The sequence below is a fragment of the Myxine glutinosa genome, chromosome 10, assembly GCF_964187855.1.
Source record: "Myxine glutinosa chromosome 10, kmMyxGlut1.1, whole genome shotgun sequence".
NCBI lineage: Eukaryota > Metazoa > Chordata > Myxini > Myxiniformes > Myxinidae > Myxine > Myxine glutinosa.
This window is the reverse complement of record NC_136270.1, coordinates 130,821,139-130,840,296: the sequence shown is the minus strand read 5'-3', so window position 1 is coordinate 130,840,296 and position 19,158 is coordinate 130,821,139. Positions and strand designations below refer to the sequence as shown.

Sequence of the window (19,158 nt, the reverse complement as noted above, 5' to 3'; positions counted from 1 at the left end):
TAACATTAGTTAGCGGATGTAAAGTATCTCATGGTATTTCTCCAAACCACCTTGTAGTTCAACCAATCAGGCTTGGCCAGCTGGTCATGAAAGACGGGATAAAATCGTTCCCCAACCAACCCCACAGTCAGGTGAGAATAATCGGGCCCGTTTAAAAAGGTAGTGTATATATATATTTAAACTCTAGATAGGTGTATCCCTGGGTTACCCATGTGTACAGAATGGGTATACCCAGGGGTACACATATCTACCGTAGCAAGAAAAGCGTATCCAACCAAAAAGTAAACTAGATCTACTCCACTAATTTAAGTAACTAGCAACGGTACCTGCCCTACGGGCGGGGCTTCAATTGGGAGGCCCAAATGAAAAGGTAAAATATCAGGAATTGAAGTCTTTTTTATTTTAAACGATTTATATAAACATCCGTTAAATCATATCACACGCAAATCATCAAAATCTAAACAGTATCGTTAGAATTTCAATAAAAGCCACAAAACTGTTTATATTGGTAAATATTATTCCATCGTGTTTGGAAAAATTGGAAAATTGGAAAAACAATTTCGCCTATTTCACTCCAGGTGGTCCCAGGATTACCCACCCAAAATTTCGTTGCGATCGGTTCAGCTGTTTTTGCGGTACCTGGGAACATACGGACAGACATTTGGTGAATTACAGTAAGATAAGCGAGCGCAGCGCCGGTCTCAGGTGACGTTTCACCTGCTTCCCAGCGAGCTTCCTCAAGGCCAGTAGAGCCCGTTACCTAAGTCGCCTGAGACCAGGTATGCTCTTGATTATTACTTTCAATTAGTGGAGTCGATCTGGTTTACTTTTTGATTGGATACGCATTTCTTCTTTAAAATGTATAATCCCAACAATGTAGTGTTTTACTCCTGGACGTGAACCCACATTTAGAGGCCATTTTTCCCCGCAAAGCGGGGGTTGGCCTTTTTCGGGGACCGTGGTTGTTGTTGTTTTTTGGTCCCCTTTTTGAAGCAATGTTTTACTTCCTGGACGTGAACAATGCAGTAAAATTGGCTTCAGAGTAAAATAAAAACGTTTGAAATAAAACAATCTTGCAACACTCGACTTGAACTTGAAACAAACAACAAGGCCTTGAATTGAAACCAAATCTAAAAATCCAGGCGAGTTTCTGAGGACTCTTCTGTACTGGCTTTAGTTTGACATCACCATGGAAACACATCACTGTGGTTAGGCCTAAGGCCTACCTGTACTTGGAATTGCAAAAAGGTCCATGAGCAAGTTTAATCCACGTAGGATTTGCACATTCAACATCAGTCGATTAAAGATACAACGTTTTGGAATATCTGAATAACGGAAGTGTAAATGCTGAGAGCTCCTCCGATATAATCCTCGACACTGTAAGCGCGCTGTCGATTCCCGAGCAGAAGTTGAGTGTTGTACATGAGAAACTGCAGACGAAAGATGGACAAGGGATGAGTTAGATAACAGACAAATTGCTTCCGTGTTTGTACAAGTGATGTGACCAGTCTGACGTTCTGAGTGCCTCCACTGCTCGTCATTGCATTCTAAACATACCTGGGTTTCCTCCATTCAGTCTAACTCACAAATAAACTCGCCAGTGAGTTGTTTAGTCTAGTTTTGAATCCTGACCCAACTATAAACTCTCATCCTGGAGATGCACAGGCAGGGTGAGGCATCCATAAGGACACCGTAGGATCTATAACTTCCACCAACTAACATCGGCAGACAAGACGCCAGTTTAACATCCACCTAAGGGACTGCACACACACACTGATGAATCACTCTACCTGTGAAACACCGGGATGACGGTTTATAGCTGGGTCGGGAATCAAAACCAGGCTGCACACCTTAGAGGGGAGTGTGCGTACCTGTAGGCCATCTTGTCAGCCTTTGGTACGCTGAAGAAATAACAAATTCCTGTCCTAACTGATTGCTTTGGAAAAGGGCAGGCCATTTTGTGCAAATACCTTGGCCATGCTCTAAATCCCTTCCTTGATATCCAGGAATCTGAGAGACAGACTTACCATTGTGAAAAGAATGACTCCCAATGCAGCAAACAGTGTGTGAAGCCATGGGATCTATGGCAAGAGTAAAAAGAGAATTAACTTATTTCATTGGTTCAAATTACAAATGGCAAAGGCATTGTACACCAATGTGTCGATCATCTAGATGCCATTGTCTACAACATGGACAATGGGAGCTGGGTAGATCAATGGGAATTGGGTAGATGGACAATGGGAGCTGGGTAGATCAATGGCAGCTGGGTAGATCACTACAACACTGGTTGTCAGGTATGACTCCACAGCTACAAACAATGGGAGCTGGGACAATGGGAACTGGGACAATGGGAACTGGGACAATGGGAGCTGGGTAGATCAATAGGACCTGTGTAGGGAGCTGGGTAGATCAATGGGAGCTGGGTAGATCAATGGGAGCTGGGTAGATGGACAATGGGAGCTGGGTAGATGGACAATGGGAGCTGGGTAGATCAATGGCAGCTGGGTAGATCAATGGGAGCTGGGTAGATGGACAATGGGAGCTGGGTAGATGGACAATGGGAGCTGGGTAGATGGACAATGGGAGCTGGGTAGATCAATGGGAGCTGGGTACATGGACAATGGGAGCTGGGTAGAAGAACAATGGGAGCTGGGTAGATCAATAGGACCTGAGTAGGGAGCTGGGTAGATCAATGGGAGCCGGGTAGATCAATAGGACCTGAGTAGGGAGCTGGGTAGATCAATGGGAGCTGAGTAGATCAATGGGAACTGGTAGATGGACAATGGGAGCCGGGTAGATCAATGGCAGCTGGGTAGTTCTCTACAACACTGGTTGTCAAGTATGACTCCACAGCTATAAACAATGGGAGCTGGAACAATGGGAGCTGGAACAATGAGGGCTGGGACAATGGGAGCTGGGTAGATCAATAGGACCTGGGTAGGGAGCTGGGTAGATCAATGGGAGCTGGGTATATCAATGGGAGCTGGGTAGATCAATGGGAGCTGGGTAGATGGACAATGGGAGCTGGGTAGATGGACAATGGGAGCTGGGTAGATGGACAATGGGAGCTGGGTAGATGGACAATGGGGGCTGGGTAGATGGACAATGGGAGCTGGATAGATGGACAATGGGAGCTGGGTAGGTGGACAATGGGAGCTGGGTAGGGAGCTGGGTAGATCAATGGGAGCTGGGTAGATGGACAATGGGACCTGGGTAGATGGACAATGGGAGCTGGGTAGATCAATGGCAGCTGGGTAGATCTCTACAATACTGGTTGTCAGGTATGACTCCACAGCTATAAACAATGGGAGCTGGAACAATGGGAGCTGGGACAATGCGACCTGGGTAGATCAATAGGACCTGCGTAGGGAGCTGGGTAGATCAATGGGAGCTGGGTTGATCAATGGGAGCTGGGTAGATGGACAATGGGAGATGGGTAGATGGACAATGGGAGCTGGGTAGATGGACAATGGGAGCTGGGTAGATGGACAATGGGAGCTGGGTAGATCAATGGGAACTGGGTAGATCAATGGGAACTGGGTAGATGGACAATGGGAGCTGGGTAGATCAATGGGAGCTGGGTAGATGGACAATGGGAGCTGGGTAGATCAATAGGAACTGGGTAGATGGACAATGGGAGCTGGGTAGATCAATGGCAGCTGGGTAGATCTCTACAACACTGGTTGTCAGGTATGACTCCACAGCTATAAACAATGGGAGCTGGGACAATGGGAACTGGGACAAAGGGAGCTGGGACAATGGGAACTGGGACAATGGGAGCTGGGTAGATCAATAGGACCTGCGTAGGGAGCTGGGTAGATCAATGGGAGCTGGGTAGATCAATGGAGCTGGGTAGATCAATGGCAGCTGGGTAGATCAATGGGAGCTGGACAATTGGAGCTTGGTAGATGGACAATGGGAGCTGGGTAGATGGACAATGGGAGCTGGGTAGATCAATGGGAGCTGGGTAAATGGACAATGGGAGCTGGGTAGAAGAACAATGGGAGCTGGGTATATCAATAGGACCTGAGTAGGGAGCTGGGTAGATCAATGGGAGCTGGGTAGATCAATAGGACCTGAGTACGGAGCTGGGTAGATCAATGGAAGCTGGGTAGATCAATGGGAACTGGGTAGATGGACAATGGGAGCCGGGTAGATCAATGGCAGCAGGGTAGATCTCTACAACACTGGTTGTCAAGTATGACTCCACAGCTATAAACAATGGGAGCTGGAACAATGGGAGCTGGAACAATGAGGGCTGGGACAATGGGAGCTGGGTAGATCAATAGGACCTGGGTAGTTCAATGGGAGCTGGGTACATGGACAATGGGAGCTGGGTAGATGGACAATGGGAGCTGGGTAGATCAATAGGACCTGGGTAGGGAGCTGGGTAGATCAATGGGAGCTGGGTAGTTCAATGGGAGCTGGGTAGATGGACAATGGGAGCTGGGTAGGGAGCTGGATAGATCAATGGGAGCTGGGTAGATGGACAATGGGAGCTGGGTAGATCAATGGCAGCTGGGTAGATCTCTACAATACTGGTTGTCAGGTATGACTCCACAGCTATAAACAATGGGAGCTGGAACAATGGGAGCTGTGACAATGGGAGCTGGGTAGATCAATAGGACCTGCGTAGGGAGCTGGGTAGATCAATGGGAGCTGGGTAGATGGACATTGGGAGCTGGGTAGATGGAGAATGGGAGCTGGGTAGATGGACAATGGGAGCTGGGTAGACGGACAATGGGAGCTGGGTAGATCAATGGGAACTGGGTAGATGGACAATGGGAGCTGGGTAGATCAATGGGAGCTGGGTAGATGGACAATGGGAGCTGGGTAGATCAATGGGAACTGGGTAGATGGACAATGGAAGCTGGGTAGATCAATGGCAGCTGGGTAGATCTCTACAACACTGGTTGTCAGGTATGACTCCACAGCTATAAACAATGGGAGCTGGGACAATGGGAACTGGGACAATGGGAGCTGGGTAGATCAATAGGACCTAGGTAGGGAGCTGGGTAGATCAATGGGAGCTGGGTAGATGGACAATGGGGGCTGGGTAGATGGACAATGGGAGCTGGGTAGATGGACAATGGGAGCTGGGTAGATGGACAATGGGAGATGGGTAGATGGACAATGGGAGCTGGGTCGATGGACAATGGGAGCTGGGTAGATGGACAATGGGAGCAGGGTAGATGGACAATGGGAGCTGGGTAGATCAATGGGAGCTGGGTAGATCAATGGGAGCTGGGTAGATGGACATTGGGAGCTGGGTAGATCAATGGGAGCTGGGTAGATGGACAGTGGGAGCTGGGTAGATGGACAATGGGAGCTGGGTGGTGGACAATGGGAGCTGGGTAGATCAATGGGAGCTGGGTAGGGAGCTGAGTAGATCAATGGGAGCTGGGTAGGGAGCTGGGTAGATGGACAATGGGAGCTGGGTAGATGGACAATGGGAGCTGGATAGATGGAGAATGGGATCTGGGTAGATCTCTACAACACTGGTTGTCAGGTATGACTCCACAGCTATATACAATGGGAGCTGGGTAGATCAATGGGAGCTGGGTAGATGGACAATGGGATCTGGGTAGATCTCTACAACACTCGTTGTCAGGTATGACTCCACAGCTATATACAATGCAGTGTTTCACCCACTAAATAAATATTATCAACCTAACACAAAAATAAATAAAGCATGCAAATTAGTCAAATGGTAACCGGAAGTAAAGAAGAAGATTTCACACTGACAGTCAAATCACTCTCAAATTGTTCACGAGTGATCACTCCAACCCCCATTCCTCTTGCTTGTGATGAATTAGCAATTACTCATTGTTGTTTGTAGTTTACAAGTGATTGTTCAACACCAGATTGTTATAATAAACCAAGACACTATCTGTTTATCCTTCTGGTTTATCCATATTTTATTATCTACTTTATCTATCTGGTTTATCCATATTTTATTATCTGCTTTATCTATCTGGTTTATACATATTTTATTTTATCTGCTTTATCTTTCTGGTTAATACTTATTTTATTATCTGCTTTAACTATCTGGTTTATACATATTTTATTATCTGCTTTATCTATCTGGTTTTTCCATATTTTATTATCTGCTTAATCTATCTGGTTTATACATATTTTATTATCTGCTTTATCTATCTGGTTTATCCATATTTTATTATCTGCTTTATCTATCTGCTTTTTCCATATTTTATTATCTGCTTAATCTATCTGGTTTATACATATTTTATTATCTGCTTTATCTGTATGGTTTATCCATATTTTATTATCTGCTTTATCTATCTGGTTTATCCATATTTTATTATCTGCTTTATCTATCTGGTTTATCCATATTTTATTATCTGCTTTATCTTTCTGGTTTATCCATATTTTATTATCTGCTTTATCTATCTGGTTTATCCATATTTTATTATCTGCTTTATCTATCTGGTTTATCCATATTTTATTATCTGCTTTATCTTTCTGGTTTATACATATTTTATTATCTGCTTTATCTATCTGGTTTATACATATTTTATTATCTGCTTTATCTTTCTGGTTTATACATATTTTATTATCTGCTTTATCTGTATGGTTTATCCATATTTTATTATCTGCTTTATCTTTCTGGTTTATCCATATTTTATTATCTGCTTTATCTTTCTGGTTTATCCATATTTTATTATCTGCTTTATCTTTCTGGTTTATCCATATGTTATTATCTGCTTTATCTATCTGGATTATCCATATTTTATTATCTGCTTTATCTATCTGGTTTATCCATATTTTATTATCTGCTTTATCTTTCTGGTTTATCCATATTTTATTATCTGCTTTATCTTTCTGGTTTATCCATATTTTATTATCTGCTTTATCTATCTGGTTTATCCATATTTTATTGTCTGCTTTATCTATCTGGTTTACACATATTTTATTATCTGCTTAATCTATCTGCTTTATCCATATTTTATTATCTGCTTTATCTTTCTGGTTTATACATATTTTATTATCTGCTTTACCTTTCTGGTTTATCCATATTTTATTATCTGCTTTATCTATCTGCTTTTTCCATATTTTATTATCTGCTTAATCTATCTGGTTTATACATATTTTATTATCTGCTTTATCTTTCTGGTTTATCCATATTTTATTATCTGCTTTATCTTTCTGGTTTATCCATATTTTATTATCTGCTTTATCTGTCTGGTTTATACATATTTTATTATCTGCTTTATCTATCTGGTTTATCCATATTTTATTGTCTGCTTTATCTATCTGGTTTACACATATTTTATTATCTGCTTAATCTATCTGATTTATCCATATTTTATTATCTGCTTTATCTTTCTGGTTTATACATATTTTATTATCTGCTTTATCTATCTGGTTTATCCATATTTTATTATCTGCTTTATCTTTCTGGTTTATACATATTTTATTATCTGCTTTATCTATCTGGTTTATCCATATTTTATTATCTGCTTTATCTTTCTGGTTTATCCATATTTTATTATCTGCTTTATCTTTCTGGTTTATCCATATTTTATTATCTGCTTTATCTATCTGGTTTATACATATTTTATTATTTGCTTTATCTTTCTGGTTTATCCATATGTTATTATCTGCTTTATCTATCTGGTTTATCCATATTTTATTATCTGCTTTATCTTTCTGGTTAATACATATTTTATTATCTGCTTTATCTATCTGGTTTATCCATATTTTATTATCTGCCTTATCTTTCTGGTTTATCCATATTTTATTATCTGCTTTATCTTTCTGGTTTATCCATATTTTATTAGCTGCTTTATCTATCTGGTTTATCCATATTTTATTATCTCCTTTATCTTTCTGGTTTATCCATATGTTATTATCTGCTTTATCTATCTGGATTATCCATATTTTATTATCTGCTTTATCTATCTGGTTTATCCATATTTTATTATCTGCTTTATCTTTCTGTTTTATCCATATTTTATTCTCTGCTTTATCTTTCTGGTTTATCCATATTTTATTATCTGCTTTATCTATCTGGTTTATCCATATTTTATTATCTGCTTTATCTATACTAGCGGACACTCCCGTCCGCTGGGCGGGAGTACCTTCTCGGCCCACCTTAGGTGGTCAATATGCTGCGGAACATCCTAGGAAATGCACTTTACAATATTTGAAAGAAATTGTATTCATCACAACATGTCAATCACACCACATATCATAATTTTTAGAAATTGTTGTTGCTCTTTAACGACCACTATTATCCCACCTTGTGGGGTCCGCCGGGGAAGCTTGGCCCAAGTCTTTCATGAACCGGCCTGGCCAGACCTGACGTTCGCCTAGTTAGGGCAGGAATTTGGAATTTGGCCATGGTGCCAGTGATACTCGCCTACGTTTTGTGAAGGACACTTTGGGATCAAAAACGTCCACCAACCAATGGTGGCAGACAGAACCCCGAGTTTAATGTCCATCCAAGGGACGGCACACACATTGATAAATCACTTAGAAAGTGAGAAAGCTCGTCCCTACCGTACGTCACCCCCCTGTCACCTACACTACCCTTGCTCTTACCCCATATTTACAAAATCTACCCATTTACAAATTCGTCACTACTGTCACGTCTTCCCCATATTTCCCTTATACCAAATTCGTCACCACAATCCCTCTACTTCAAAATTTGCCATCACCAAATTCATCATCAATCCTCATAAGGAGGCAGAGATGGAACATCAAAGCACAATGTCACACCCACGTCATGATGCGTCTCACAATCCAAACATTTGCATCATAAAAAATAATCAAAACATGGCATGGTGTGGAGTACCTGTCACCTCAGGTGAGTGGATGCAGATGGTGCGAGGAGATCCTTCATCCTAACTATCCTCTAAATGACTTTAACACACTTTACACTACCCGGGGTCTTTCCCTGCCAATCCATTGGCCAACTTACACTATGGGTTCTAATAACCAATTCCCATTGGCCAAACTGTGGTGCTCCTCAATTTGGGGTCTCACTCCCCCGATTCATCTCCCGGTGCTCTAGCACAATTTCTGGGCTGCGACGTGTACCTCTCCCAACAGGTCTACCCACCTGCACACCTCCACCACTGTAGTTGCCACCCGAGCTTACCTAGCTCCTCACCCTAACCTAACTACCTGGGGACAGCCCCTCTCCTGGCTCTGTCACCCCATGGTGCCCTCTGGCACTGGGCTACCCGGGTCCGTCCTCCGGATCCTCGGGCCCCATCCACAACAACTACTACCGGCTCCCAGAGCCCACCTGCGGCCTCACCTGGCCGACATCCTCACAGTGGTGGAGTGCCCAAACCAACTACACACACTAACAGGCTACACGCCCAGCCATTTCCACAACACGAATGCACCCATCCAAACATCATTCTTCCAACCGCACCACAGATGCCAATATCCAACCACAATTTACCTATACCCTCTACCTAACACTTACACTACCCGCCCCGGGTATCCGTGATGGGGGTCCACTCTTCCCCCATTCACACCTTCGCACCATCCACTCCACTCCACAATTTCCACCATACTCACTCCACGACCATCCATTCCAATACTCCATACCATTTATTCCATACACCTGTCTTTCATTCACCTGTCGTTGCACACCTGTGCAATCATACCTGGTGCCACCTGCACCCTCCTTTCTTCCTGGACCATTTGGTCAACACAACACGCAATCACCACTACTCCCTCATACACTGCTCCACACACCTGTTCAGTTGCACACCTGTGCAATCACACCTGTTCCATTCTCACCTGTTCAATCCTCACACACACGGCATCATCTCAGCTAACTACTCCCCTCTGAAACTTGCGCTTCCCAGTCGTCCCTTTAAACTATTGCGCTCCCACGTCATTATCATCCATACTAATCTACCTGTGTCCCCACTACAGGTATCAGTCACTAACTAACCTTAACGTCACCTAATGTCAATCTCTTCTAGATCCCTATCATTATCCAAGCCCTCCCTGGCTCGGTTGTCATAGCCACCCCATAAACTATTGCTCCTTTGCCCCACACCTGTGAGGGATGGTGGATTTGCCATCCCACCACATCGGGGGTCTCTCACTACCAATTTCGCTCGTCCAAATCCAACAATTCAAAAATTTTCCATTTACTGCCAATTCCATTCACTTTTCTAAATTTCGTTTTAAATCACTATCACTATCACCATCACCCGTCTACTTATTACATCCTCTCGGTGCGCCAATTCACATCTACAGCCCGGCTTCGTACAGCCGAGCAATGAACGCGGGTCGTTTTGTGCCAGCGGCTGGATACGTCCCGCATTCGGGGCAGGGACGGAGGCTTACCCGGGCCGAGATCCCATGCACCACTTCGGCGTGGAGCCATCCAATGTCCCGATCTCGACCTGCCGGCACGTCTCAATAGAAAGTGGTCGCCATGACGACCCTTCCTATCGAGCTGCCCGCTCCGCCTTGTGGAGCCCGGACGCGGCCGCTCCACGCGAGGCCCAGCGTGGATCGCGCACGGCGGTCCTTTCGAACCCGCCGTGGCTCGGATCTCCGCTGGTTCTCGCGGCACGCGAAGCCCGGCACGCACCGAGGGCCCGATCCGGCTAAAAGTCGACCTAACCTTTAACCCGGTTACCGTCGACGCTTCACCTGCAGGCTTACATGCATACGCTACCTCTTTCTTGCTCATACATGCAGCCGTTCCCATTCTCCTCGTACCTTTTCTTTCACACCTCGGTACACTCACTCCGCTCACCGACTTGGTCACACACCTGACCACCGAACACTTTGGCACACATTCGTTGCTCGCACACCTCACCAATACACCGCTTCGCGCCCCTTTCTCGGTCACCTCCTTTGTGACGATCACAGGTGTGCTCTCACCCGCACACCCAACCACGTGCCTCACTACCAACTCAAATGTGCCTTCCCACACACGCTCTACCATTCCAGGTGTGCATCCTTCCATCCCAGGTGTACATCCTCGCCCCCCTGTCACAACCAGCTCACGCTCTGTTTCACTCTCACTACTCTCACCTCCACTCTCAGTCGCGCACTCACCCTTACTCTTGACAGCATGCGCTTTCCCCATGCACCCGTCCGTTACACACCTTTCTCGCGCATCCTCCCGCGCACACTTCTTCGTTACTTCCTCCGTAACACTCACCACAGGCATGCATTCTCCCTTACTCTTGACAGCATGCGCTTTCCCCATGCACCCGTCCATTACACACCTTTCTCGCGCGTCCTCCCGCGCACACTTTTTCGTTACTTCCTCCGTAACACTCACCACACCGCGCTTCCCTGTGCTCCCTCGCACACGCGCTTCGACCAATTCACTCTTGACGGCACACTCACTCCTCGGCGTGCACTTTTTCCTCACACACCCCATGGTCGGACATTCTCGCACACCCCTTTTTTCGCACACCTGTCCTGTCACACACCTCACCAACGGCCTTTCACGAACACCCGGATCCAAACCAATCCCCAAGCCGACTGAATCTCCCCTCACATCATGTACATTGCCACTCACCTCCGTACCTCGTCGCACCTTCTCTGCCACCTGCAAACTTTTTATTTGGTTAGTGAGCACCGCATCATGATTTGAACACAGACCTTGTACACATTCCATCACCTCCTCCCGGATTTCTCTCTTAGTTTCTGTCCGTCCCTTCTTAATTTCACTCACCTCTTCTCCCACTTCCTCTAATTTTTGTTTAACCTCTTTTATTTCCCGGTGCGTCTCCTCAAGTTCGTCCTCTAAGGCTACCGTGACCGTTTCTACGTGCGTCCTTACCTCCCGGTCCTTCGTCTCCATTGCTTCTGTCACCTCTTCCACCCTCATTGTCAGTTCCTCCCGTACCATCTGACATTGCCTCTGCGTCGCTATTAATTCGTTTTTAATTTCTTTTTGTGTCGCCTTTAACCCTCCTAGTACCGCAGTGTTCTTTTGAACCTGCTCCACTAACTTAGTTTGTCCCTCTGTCAGCTGCTCCACCTCCTCCGTCAGATCTTCTATTCCCCCCTGTAACTTTGCCGTATTATTTCTCACCTCTTTCTCGATACGCTTTTCGCCTCGCTTTACCTCCTCGCGTAGCCCCGAGACCTCCTCACTCATCCCTCTTCGTATTTCCTCCATCTGGTTCCCCATCTGTTCGATTTCCCGGGCGGATTGTTCCCCCATTTCCCGCAATTTGTCCTCCATCCTATTTTCTAACCCCATTAACCCATTTTTCACCCCTTCTATCCCATTGTCTAATCCCTCAAATTTCTTGTCTAACTCCTTAAAATTATTGTCTAACCCCTCACCGGTACCCCTCGCTTCGTCCCTCATTACCCCCATTTGGTTTCCCATTACCCCCATTTGGCCCTCTAATCGCTCACTCTGAGCATCCATTTTTGCTTCTAGCCCCATATATGCCATTAGTATGGTTGCATTAATCTGCGCCATGAGGTCCCGCACATCAATTCCCGCTATTTGCGCAGCGGGCGCGGCTACCCCGCGCTCGTGCGAGCCGCCCCTTTGTGCGTCTGATACCACGTGCGCGAGAGCGCCATTTTGCGCGTCTGACACCCCCTCAACCGCCTCCTCATTGCTCTCCTCCTCCCTTTCTTCCACATACATTTCCCCTGGTTCCTGGGTTACCCCTAACCCGTCTATCTCCCCCACCGACATCCGATCGCCTTGATTGTCCATGGCGCGATCTCAAAATTCGGGTTTTATAAAACACAATTTCGGCAGCTCGTAATTTTGACCAAAATTTTTTTTTTTTAAATTTGGGCCTAACAAATTTAGTCCCGGGTCCGAATCCGACTCCTCGACACCAATTGTTACGGTACTAACACAATTGGTGTCCAAAATTTGGGCTAAATAAATTTAGTCCCAGGTTCGAATCCCACCTCCTGACTACCAATTGTTACGGACACGGTTTTTGGATGTTATTTTACCGAGCGGTGGTGTATTTAACCGCGTCCGAACAGTTACTCCCCGATTAGAACCCGATTCCAACCGAACGTTGACTAATCGCGCTACAGATATTCAATTGGGAAACCTCTAAAGCGACCGAAAGAGAAGAAGAGAGAAGAAAGACAGAGTTTGGAGGAAGAACAGATTTATTATACACACACAAGCAATATTTTAGAGCGACCAATATTATTTACAGCAATAGATGGAAAAGAGCAGTCACACAGTGCATTGTTAACTTATTCTATTTCATTTACTTAATCCCCAAGACAAACGAGTAGGACAGGACGTTCACACTCACACGGTGGATATTGCAGGCAGGTAATGGCTCGAGGTTGATTGCTTGAGAGGAAGGCAAGGTCGGAGGCAGCAGCTTTCAACCCCTCGCGGTTTTGGCGGGAAAACCTCCGTCGCGTATCCGCGGCCGTCACGCGCTGGCTCGGCACACCTGCTCCTCTTCCTGGGGTGGAGCCGTCTCCCTCCGTTCAGCGCGTCTCTCCAACGACAGGGGATATTGCAGGCAGGTAGGTAGGGCTTGCGGTGGATTGCGCTCCTCTTCCAGGTCATCCCCCAGCGTATCTCTCAAGGCCTCTCTCCAAAGCAGTTCCTTACATTCGCTTTTATCACCTCCGGCGGAATTAAGCCGCCGGCTCCGAGGGCACGCCTACCGGGTCACTCACCGCGGTGTTGATTGGCTGTTAGGGCCGGTTCACTCCTGCCCTCTTCTGACGAGGTGGAGACACGCCTTTCTTCTCCAACCTTACCTCGTGGCCAATGGTGGTTGAAGAGAAAAACCGACCAAAATGCGGAAGGCAAATGGAAGGGAGGTTTTGGGGAAATTGGAAGGGCCTACGCTTATTTTGTTTGATACAATGCAAAGTCAATCTAGTGGAAAACACATACTTAGCCTACATGGAATAAGGAAATACACTATTTAAAAGATATATCGTGACCTGCGTGTATGTTCTATGAAATTAATTAGGAGGACGGCTGCAACCATTATTTACATTACCAGGATGTTACCATACCAAAACCATACTCTTCACATCCGTTACCCTTCCTCCAAAATTGTTACACTCCTCAAAACCCGTTACACTTCTCAAAACCCGTTACACTTCTCAAAATCGTTACACTGCACCCTCCTTTCTTCAGGCACGTCCTCGGGCCTACTAGACTTAACTGAGTGTGACATGTAGGTGTAATTCCCTCTACAATTAACCTGACCCTGAGTGTGACAATTTTAAAACACAAATAAGTATGTCCCCCTATTGCATTGCATCCTGTCTAACAGACTCAAGCCCACAGCTAACCGAATTACGGAATTATTCTGAAACTATACATTTACGGTGGGGAGCATTATTTACAATGACGTGATTTCTTATTTACAACGCAACCCAGGACCTGTGTGTTTTTTTTCTTTTCTTTTTAGGGAACAAGAGAAAGAAATTCCTGTTGGGAGGGAGGAGACAGCACGCATTGCATCGATGCACCAGTACCAATACCACCAAAGCACCCAAAAGCACCCAAAAGCACCACCAGCACCACAAAGCACCACTCGGTGCGCAGTCACCATGGTTCATAATAAACACAACAAAACAACTGGTGGTGGTCTTCTCCTTGTCTGCTGGGCCGATGTTCTTCCTGACGTCTTCTGGCTTCATGCGGCCTATTTGGACATAATAAAAAGCACAACTTGTGTTCGTTTTTTATTATTATTTAGGGCCTCAGGGGCCAACTAAGGGTGGTCCACCTGTTTGGCATAGGTGCCACCTTACCGAGGTCCGCAAGCAAGATTCCCTGGCCACTATGGCCGGTCTCCAACAGAGGTGCTCTGCCCCAGAACCTGGGGTCCATCAAGTGGTACTTGGCCGCCGAACAGCGGTCCATAAAGTGGTACATCAACGCAATGCGTGCTGGTTCTGGGAATCTCGGGCGCACAATGGCCACCTCACGCACGCTCCCCTCGGCACCCAATGGCGCACAGGTCATGTGGGAGACAAAAGAAAGACAATTGAGCGAGGGGTAAGGTCACAAGGGTACACGTCAAACAAGGCAATGCAAGGTGAAATGCGTACGGAGGGCGAAGTGAGAAAGCTCGTCCCTACCGTACGTCACCCCCCTGTCACCTACACTACCCTTGCTCTTACCCCATATTTACAAAATCTACCCATTTACAAATTCGTCACTACTGTCACGTCTTCCCCATATTTCCCTTATACCAAATTCGTCACCACAATCCCTCTACTTCAAAATTTGCCATCACCAAATTCATCATCAATCCTCATAAGGAGGCAGAGATGGAACATCAAAGCACAATGTCACACCCACGTCATGATGCGTCTCACAATCCAAACATTTGCATCATAAAAAATAATCAAAACATGGCATGGTGTGGAGTACCTGTCACCTCAGGTGAGTGGATGCAGATGGTGCGAGGAGATCCTTCATCCTAACTATCCTCTAAATGACTTTAACACACTTTACACTACCCGGGGTCTTTCCCTGCCAATCCATTGGCCAACTTACACTATGGGTTCTAATAACCAATTCCCATTGGCCAAACTGTGGTGCTCCTCAATTTGGGGTCTCACTCCCCCGATTCATCTCCCGGTGCTCTAGCACAATTTCTGGGCTGCGACGTGTACCTCTCCCAACAGGTCTACCCACCTGCACACCTCCACCACTGTAGTTGCCACCCGAGCTTACCTAGCTCCTCACCCTAACCTAACTACCTGGGGACAGCCCCTCTCCTGGCTCTGTCACCCCATGGTGCCCTCTGGCACTGGGCTACCCGGGTCCGTCCTCCGGATCCTCGGGCCCCATCCACAACAACTACTACCGGCTCCCAGAGCCCACCTGCGGCCTCACCTGGCCGACATCCTCACAGTGGTGGAGTGCCCAAACCAACTACACACACTAACAGGCTACACGCCCAGCCATTTCCACAACACGAATGCACCCATCCAAACATCATTCTTCCAACCGCACCACAGATGCCAATATCCAACCACAATTTACCTATACCCTCTACCTAACACTTACACTACCCGCCCCGGGTATCCGTGATGGGGGTCCACTCTTCCCCCATTCACACCTTCGCACCATCCACTCCACTCCACAATTTCCACCATACTCACTCCACGACCATCCATTCCAATACTCCATACCATTTATTCCATACACCTGTCTTTCATTCACCTGTCGTTGCACACCTGTGCAATCATACCTGGTGCCACCTGCACCCTCCTTTCTTCCTGGACCATTTGGTCAACACAACACGCAATCACCACTACTCCCTCATACACTGCTCCACACACCTGTTCAGTTGCACACCTGTGCAATCACACCTGTTCCATTCTCACCTGTTCAATCCTCACACACACGGCATCATCTCAGCTAACTACTCCCCTCTGAAACTTGCGCTTCCCAGTCGTCCCTTTAAACTATTGCGCTCCCACGTCATTATCATCCATACTAATCTACCTGTGTCCCCACTACAGGTATCAGTCACTAACTAACCTTAACGTCACCTAATGTCAATCTCTTCTAGATCCCTATCATTATCCAAGCCCTCCCTGGCTCGGTTGTCATAGCCACCCCATAAACTATTGCTCCTTTGCCCCACACCTGTGAGGGATGGTGGATTTGCCATCCCACCACATCGGGGGTCTCTCACTACCAATTTCGCTCGTCCAAATCCAACAATTCAAAAATTTTCCATTTACTGCCAATTCCATTCACTTTTCTAAATTTCGTTTTAAATCACTATCACTATCACCATCACCCGTCTACTTATTACATCCTCTCGGTGCGCCAATTCACATCTACAGCCCGGCTTCGTACAGCCGAGCAATGAACGCGGGTCGTTTTGTGCCAGCGGCTGGATACGTCCCGCATTCGGGGCAGGGACGGAGGCTTACCCGGGCCGAGATCCCATGCACCACTTCGGCGTGGAGCCATCCAATGTCCCGATCTCGACCTGCCGGCACGTCTCAATAGAAAGTGGTCGCCATGACGACCCTTCCTATCGAGCTGCCCGCTCCGCCTTGTGGAGCCCGGACGCGGCCGCTCCACGCGAGGCCCAGCGTGGATCGCGCACGGCGGTCCTTTCGAACCCGCCGTGGCTCGGATCTCCGCTGGTTCTCGCGGCACGCGAAGCCCGGCACGCACCGAGGGCCCGATCCGGCTAAAAGTCGACCTAACCTTTAACCCGGTTACCGTCGACGCTTCACCTGCAGGCTTACATGCATACGCTACCTCTTTCTTGCTCATACATGCAGCCGTTCCCATTCTCCTCGTACCTTTTCTTTCACACCTCGGTACACTCACTCCGCTCACCGACTTGGTCACACACCTGACCACCGAACACTTTGGCACACATTCGTTGCTCGCACACCTCACCAATACACCGCTTCGCGCCCCTTTCTCGGTCACCTCCTTTGTGACGATCACAGGTGTGCTCTCACCCGCACACCCAACCACGTGCCTCACTACCAACTCAAATGTGCCTTCCCACACACGCTCTACCATTCCAGGTGTGCATCCTTCCATCCCAGGTGTACATCCTCGCCCCCCTGTCACAACCAGCTCACGCTCTGTTTCACTCTCACTACTCTCACCTCCACTCTCAGTCGCGCACTCACCCTTACTCTTGACAGCATGCGCTTTCCCCATGCACCCGTCCGTTACACACCTTTCTCGCGCATCCTCCCGCGCACACTTCTTCGTTACTTCCTCCGTAACACTCACCACAGGCATGCATTCTCCCTTACTCTTGACAGCATGCGCTTTCCCCATGCACCCGTCCATTACACACCTTTCTCGCGCGTCCTCCCGCGCACACTTTTTCGTTACTTCCTCCGTAACACTCACCACACCGCGCTTCCCTGTGCTCCCTCGCACACGCGCTTCGACCAATTCACTCTTGACGGCACACTCACTCCTCGGCGTGCACTTTTTCCTCACACACCCCATGGTCGGACATTCTCGCACACCCCTTTTTTCGCACACCTGTCCTGTCACACACCTCACCAACGGCCTTTCACGAACACCCGGATCCAAACCAATCCCCAAGCCGACTGAATCTCCCCTCACATCATGTACATTGCCACTCACCTCCGTACCTCGTCGCACCTTCTCTGCCACCTGCAAACTTTTTATTTGGTTAGTGAGCACCGCATCATGATTTGAACACAGACCTTGTACACATTCCATCACCTCCTCCCGGATTTCTCTCTTAGTTTCTGTCCGTCCCTTCTTAATTTCACTCACCTCTTCTCCCACTTCCTCTAATTTTTGTTTAACCTCTTTTATTTCCCGGTGCGTCTCCTCAAGTTCGTCCTCTAAGGCTACCGTGACCGTTTCTACGTGCGTCCTTACCTCCCGGTCCTTCGTCTCCATTGCTTCTGTCACCTCTTCCACCCTCATTGTCAGTTCCTCCCGTACCATCTGACATTGCCTCTGCGTCGCTATTAATTCGTTTTTAATTTCTTTTTGTGTCGCCTTTAACCCTCCTAGTACCGCAGTGTTCTTTTGAACCTGCTCCACTAACTTAGTTTGTCCCTCTGTCAGCTGCTCCACCTCCTCCGTCAGATCTTCTATTCCCCCCTGTAACTTTGCCGTATTATTTCTCACCTCTTTCTCGATACGCTTTTCGCCTCGCTTTACCTCCTCGCGTAGCCCCGAGACCTCCTCACTCATCCCTCTTCGTATTTCCTCCATCTGGTTCCCCATCTGTTCGATTTCCCGGGCGGATTGTTCCCCCATTTCCCGCAATTTGTCCTCCATCCTATTTTCTAACCCCATTAACCCATTTTTCACCCCTTCTATCCCATTGTCTAATCCCTCAAATTTCTTGTCTAACTCCTTAAAATTATTGTCTAACCCCTCACCGGTACCCCTCGCTTCGTCCCTCATTACCCCCATTTGGTTTCCCATTACCCCCATTTGGCCCTCTAATCGCTCACTCTGAGCATCCATTTTTGCTTCTAGCCCCATATATGCCATTAGTATGGTTGCATTAATCTGCGCCATGAGGTCCCGCACATCAATTCCCGCTATTTGCGCAGCGGGCGCGGCTACCCCGCGCTCGTGCGAGCCGCCCCTTTGTGCGTCTGATACCACGTGCGCGAGAGCGCCATTTTGCGCGTCTGACACCCCCTCAACCGCCTCCTCATTGCTCTCCTCCTCCCTTTCTT

General features: G+C 47.2%; 2 protein-coding genes across 2 annotated transcripts in view; one reads left to right on the top strand and one right to left on the bottom strand.

Moving 5' to 3' along the window:
- LOC137433773 (protein disulfide-isomerase A5) overlaps window positions 1-19,158 on the top strand; it is a 489,740-nt gene that overhangs the window by 203,634 nt on the left and 266,948 nt on the right. The window lies entirely within an intron of this gene.
- LOC137433371 (protein lifeguard 3) overlaps window positions 379-19,158 on the bottom strand; it is a 79,563-nt gene continuing 60,783 nt past the window's right edge. Inside the window, exons 10-11 of the mRNA XM_068125698.2 lie at window positions 2,028-2,081; window positions 379-1,430 (exon numbers count right to left, since the gene is read on the bottom strand). Coding sequence (XP_067981799.2) covers window positions 1,293-1,430; window positions 2,028-2,081 — 192 coding nt within the window. The 3' untranslated portion in view covers window positions 379-1,292. The remainder of the gene's footprint in view (window positions 1,431-2,027; window positions 2,082-19,158) is intronic.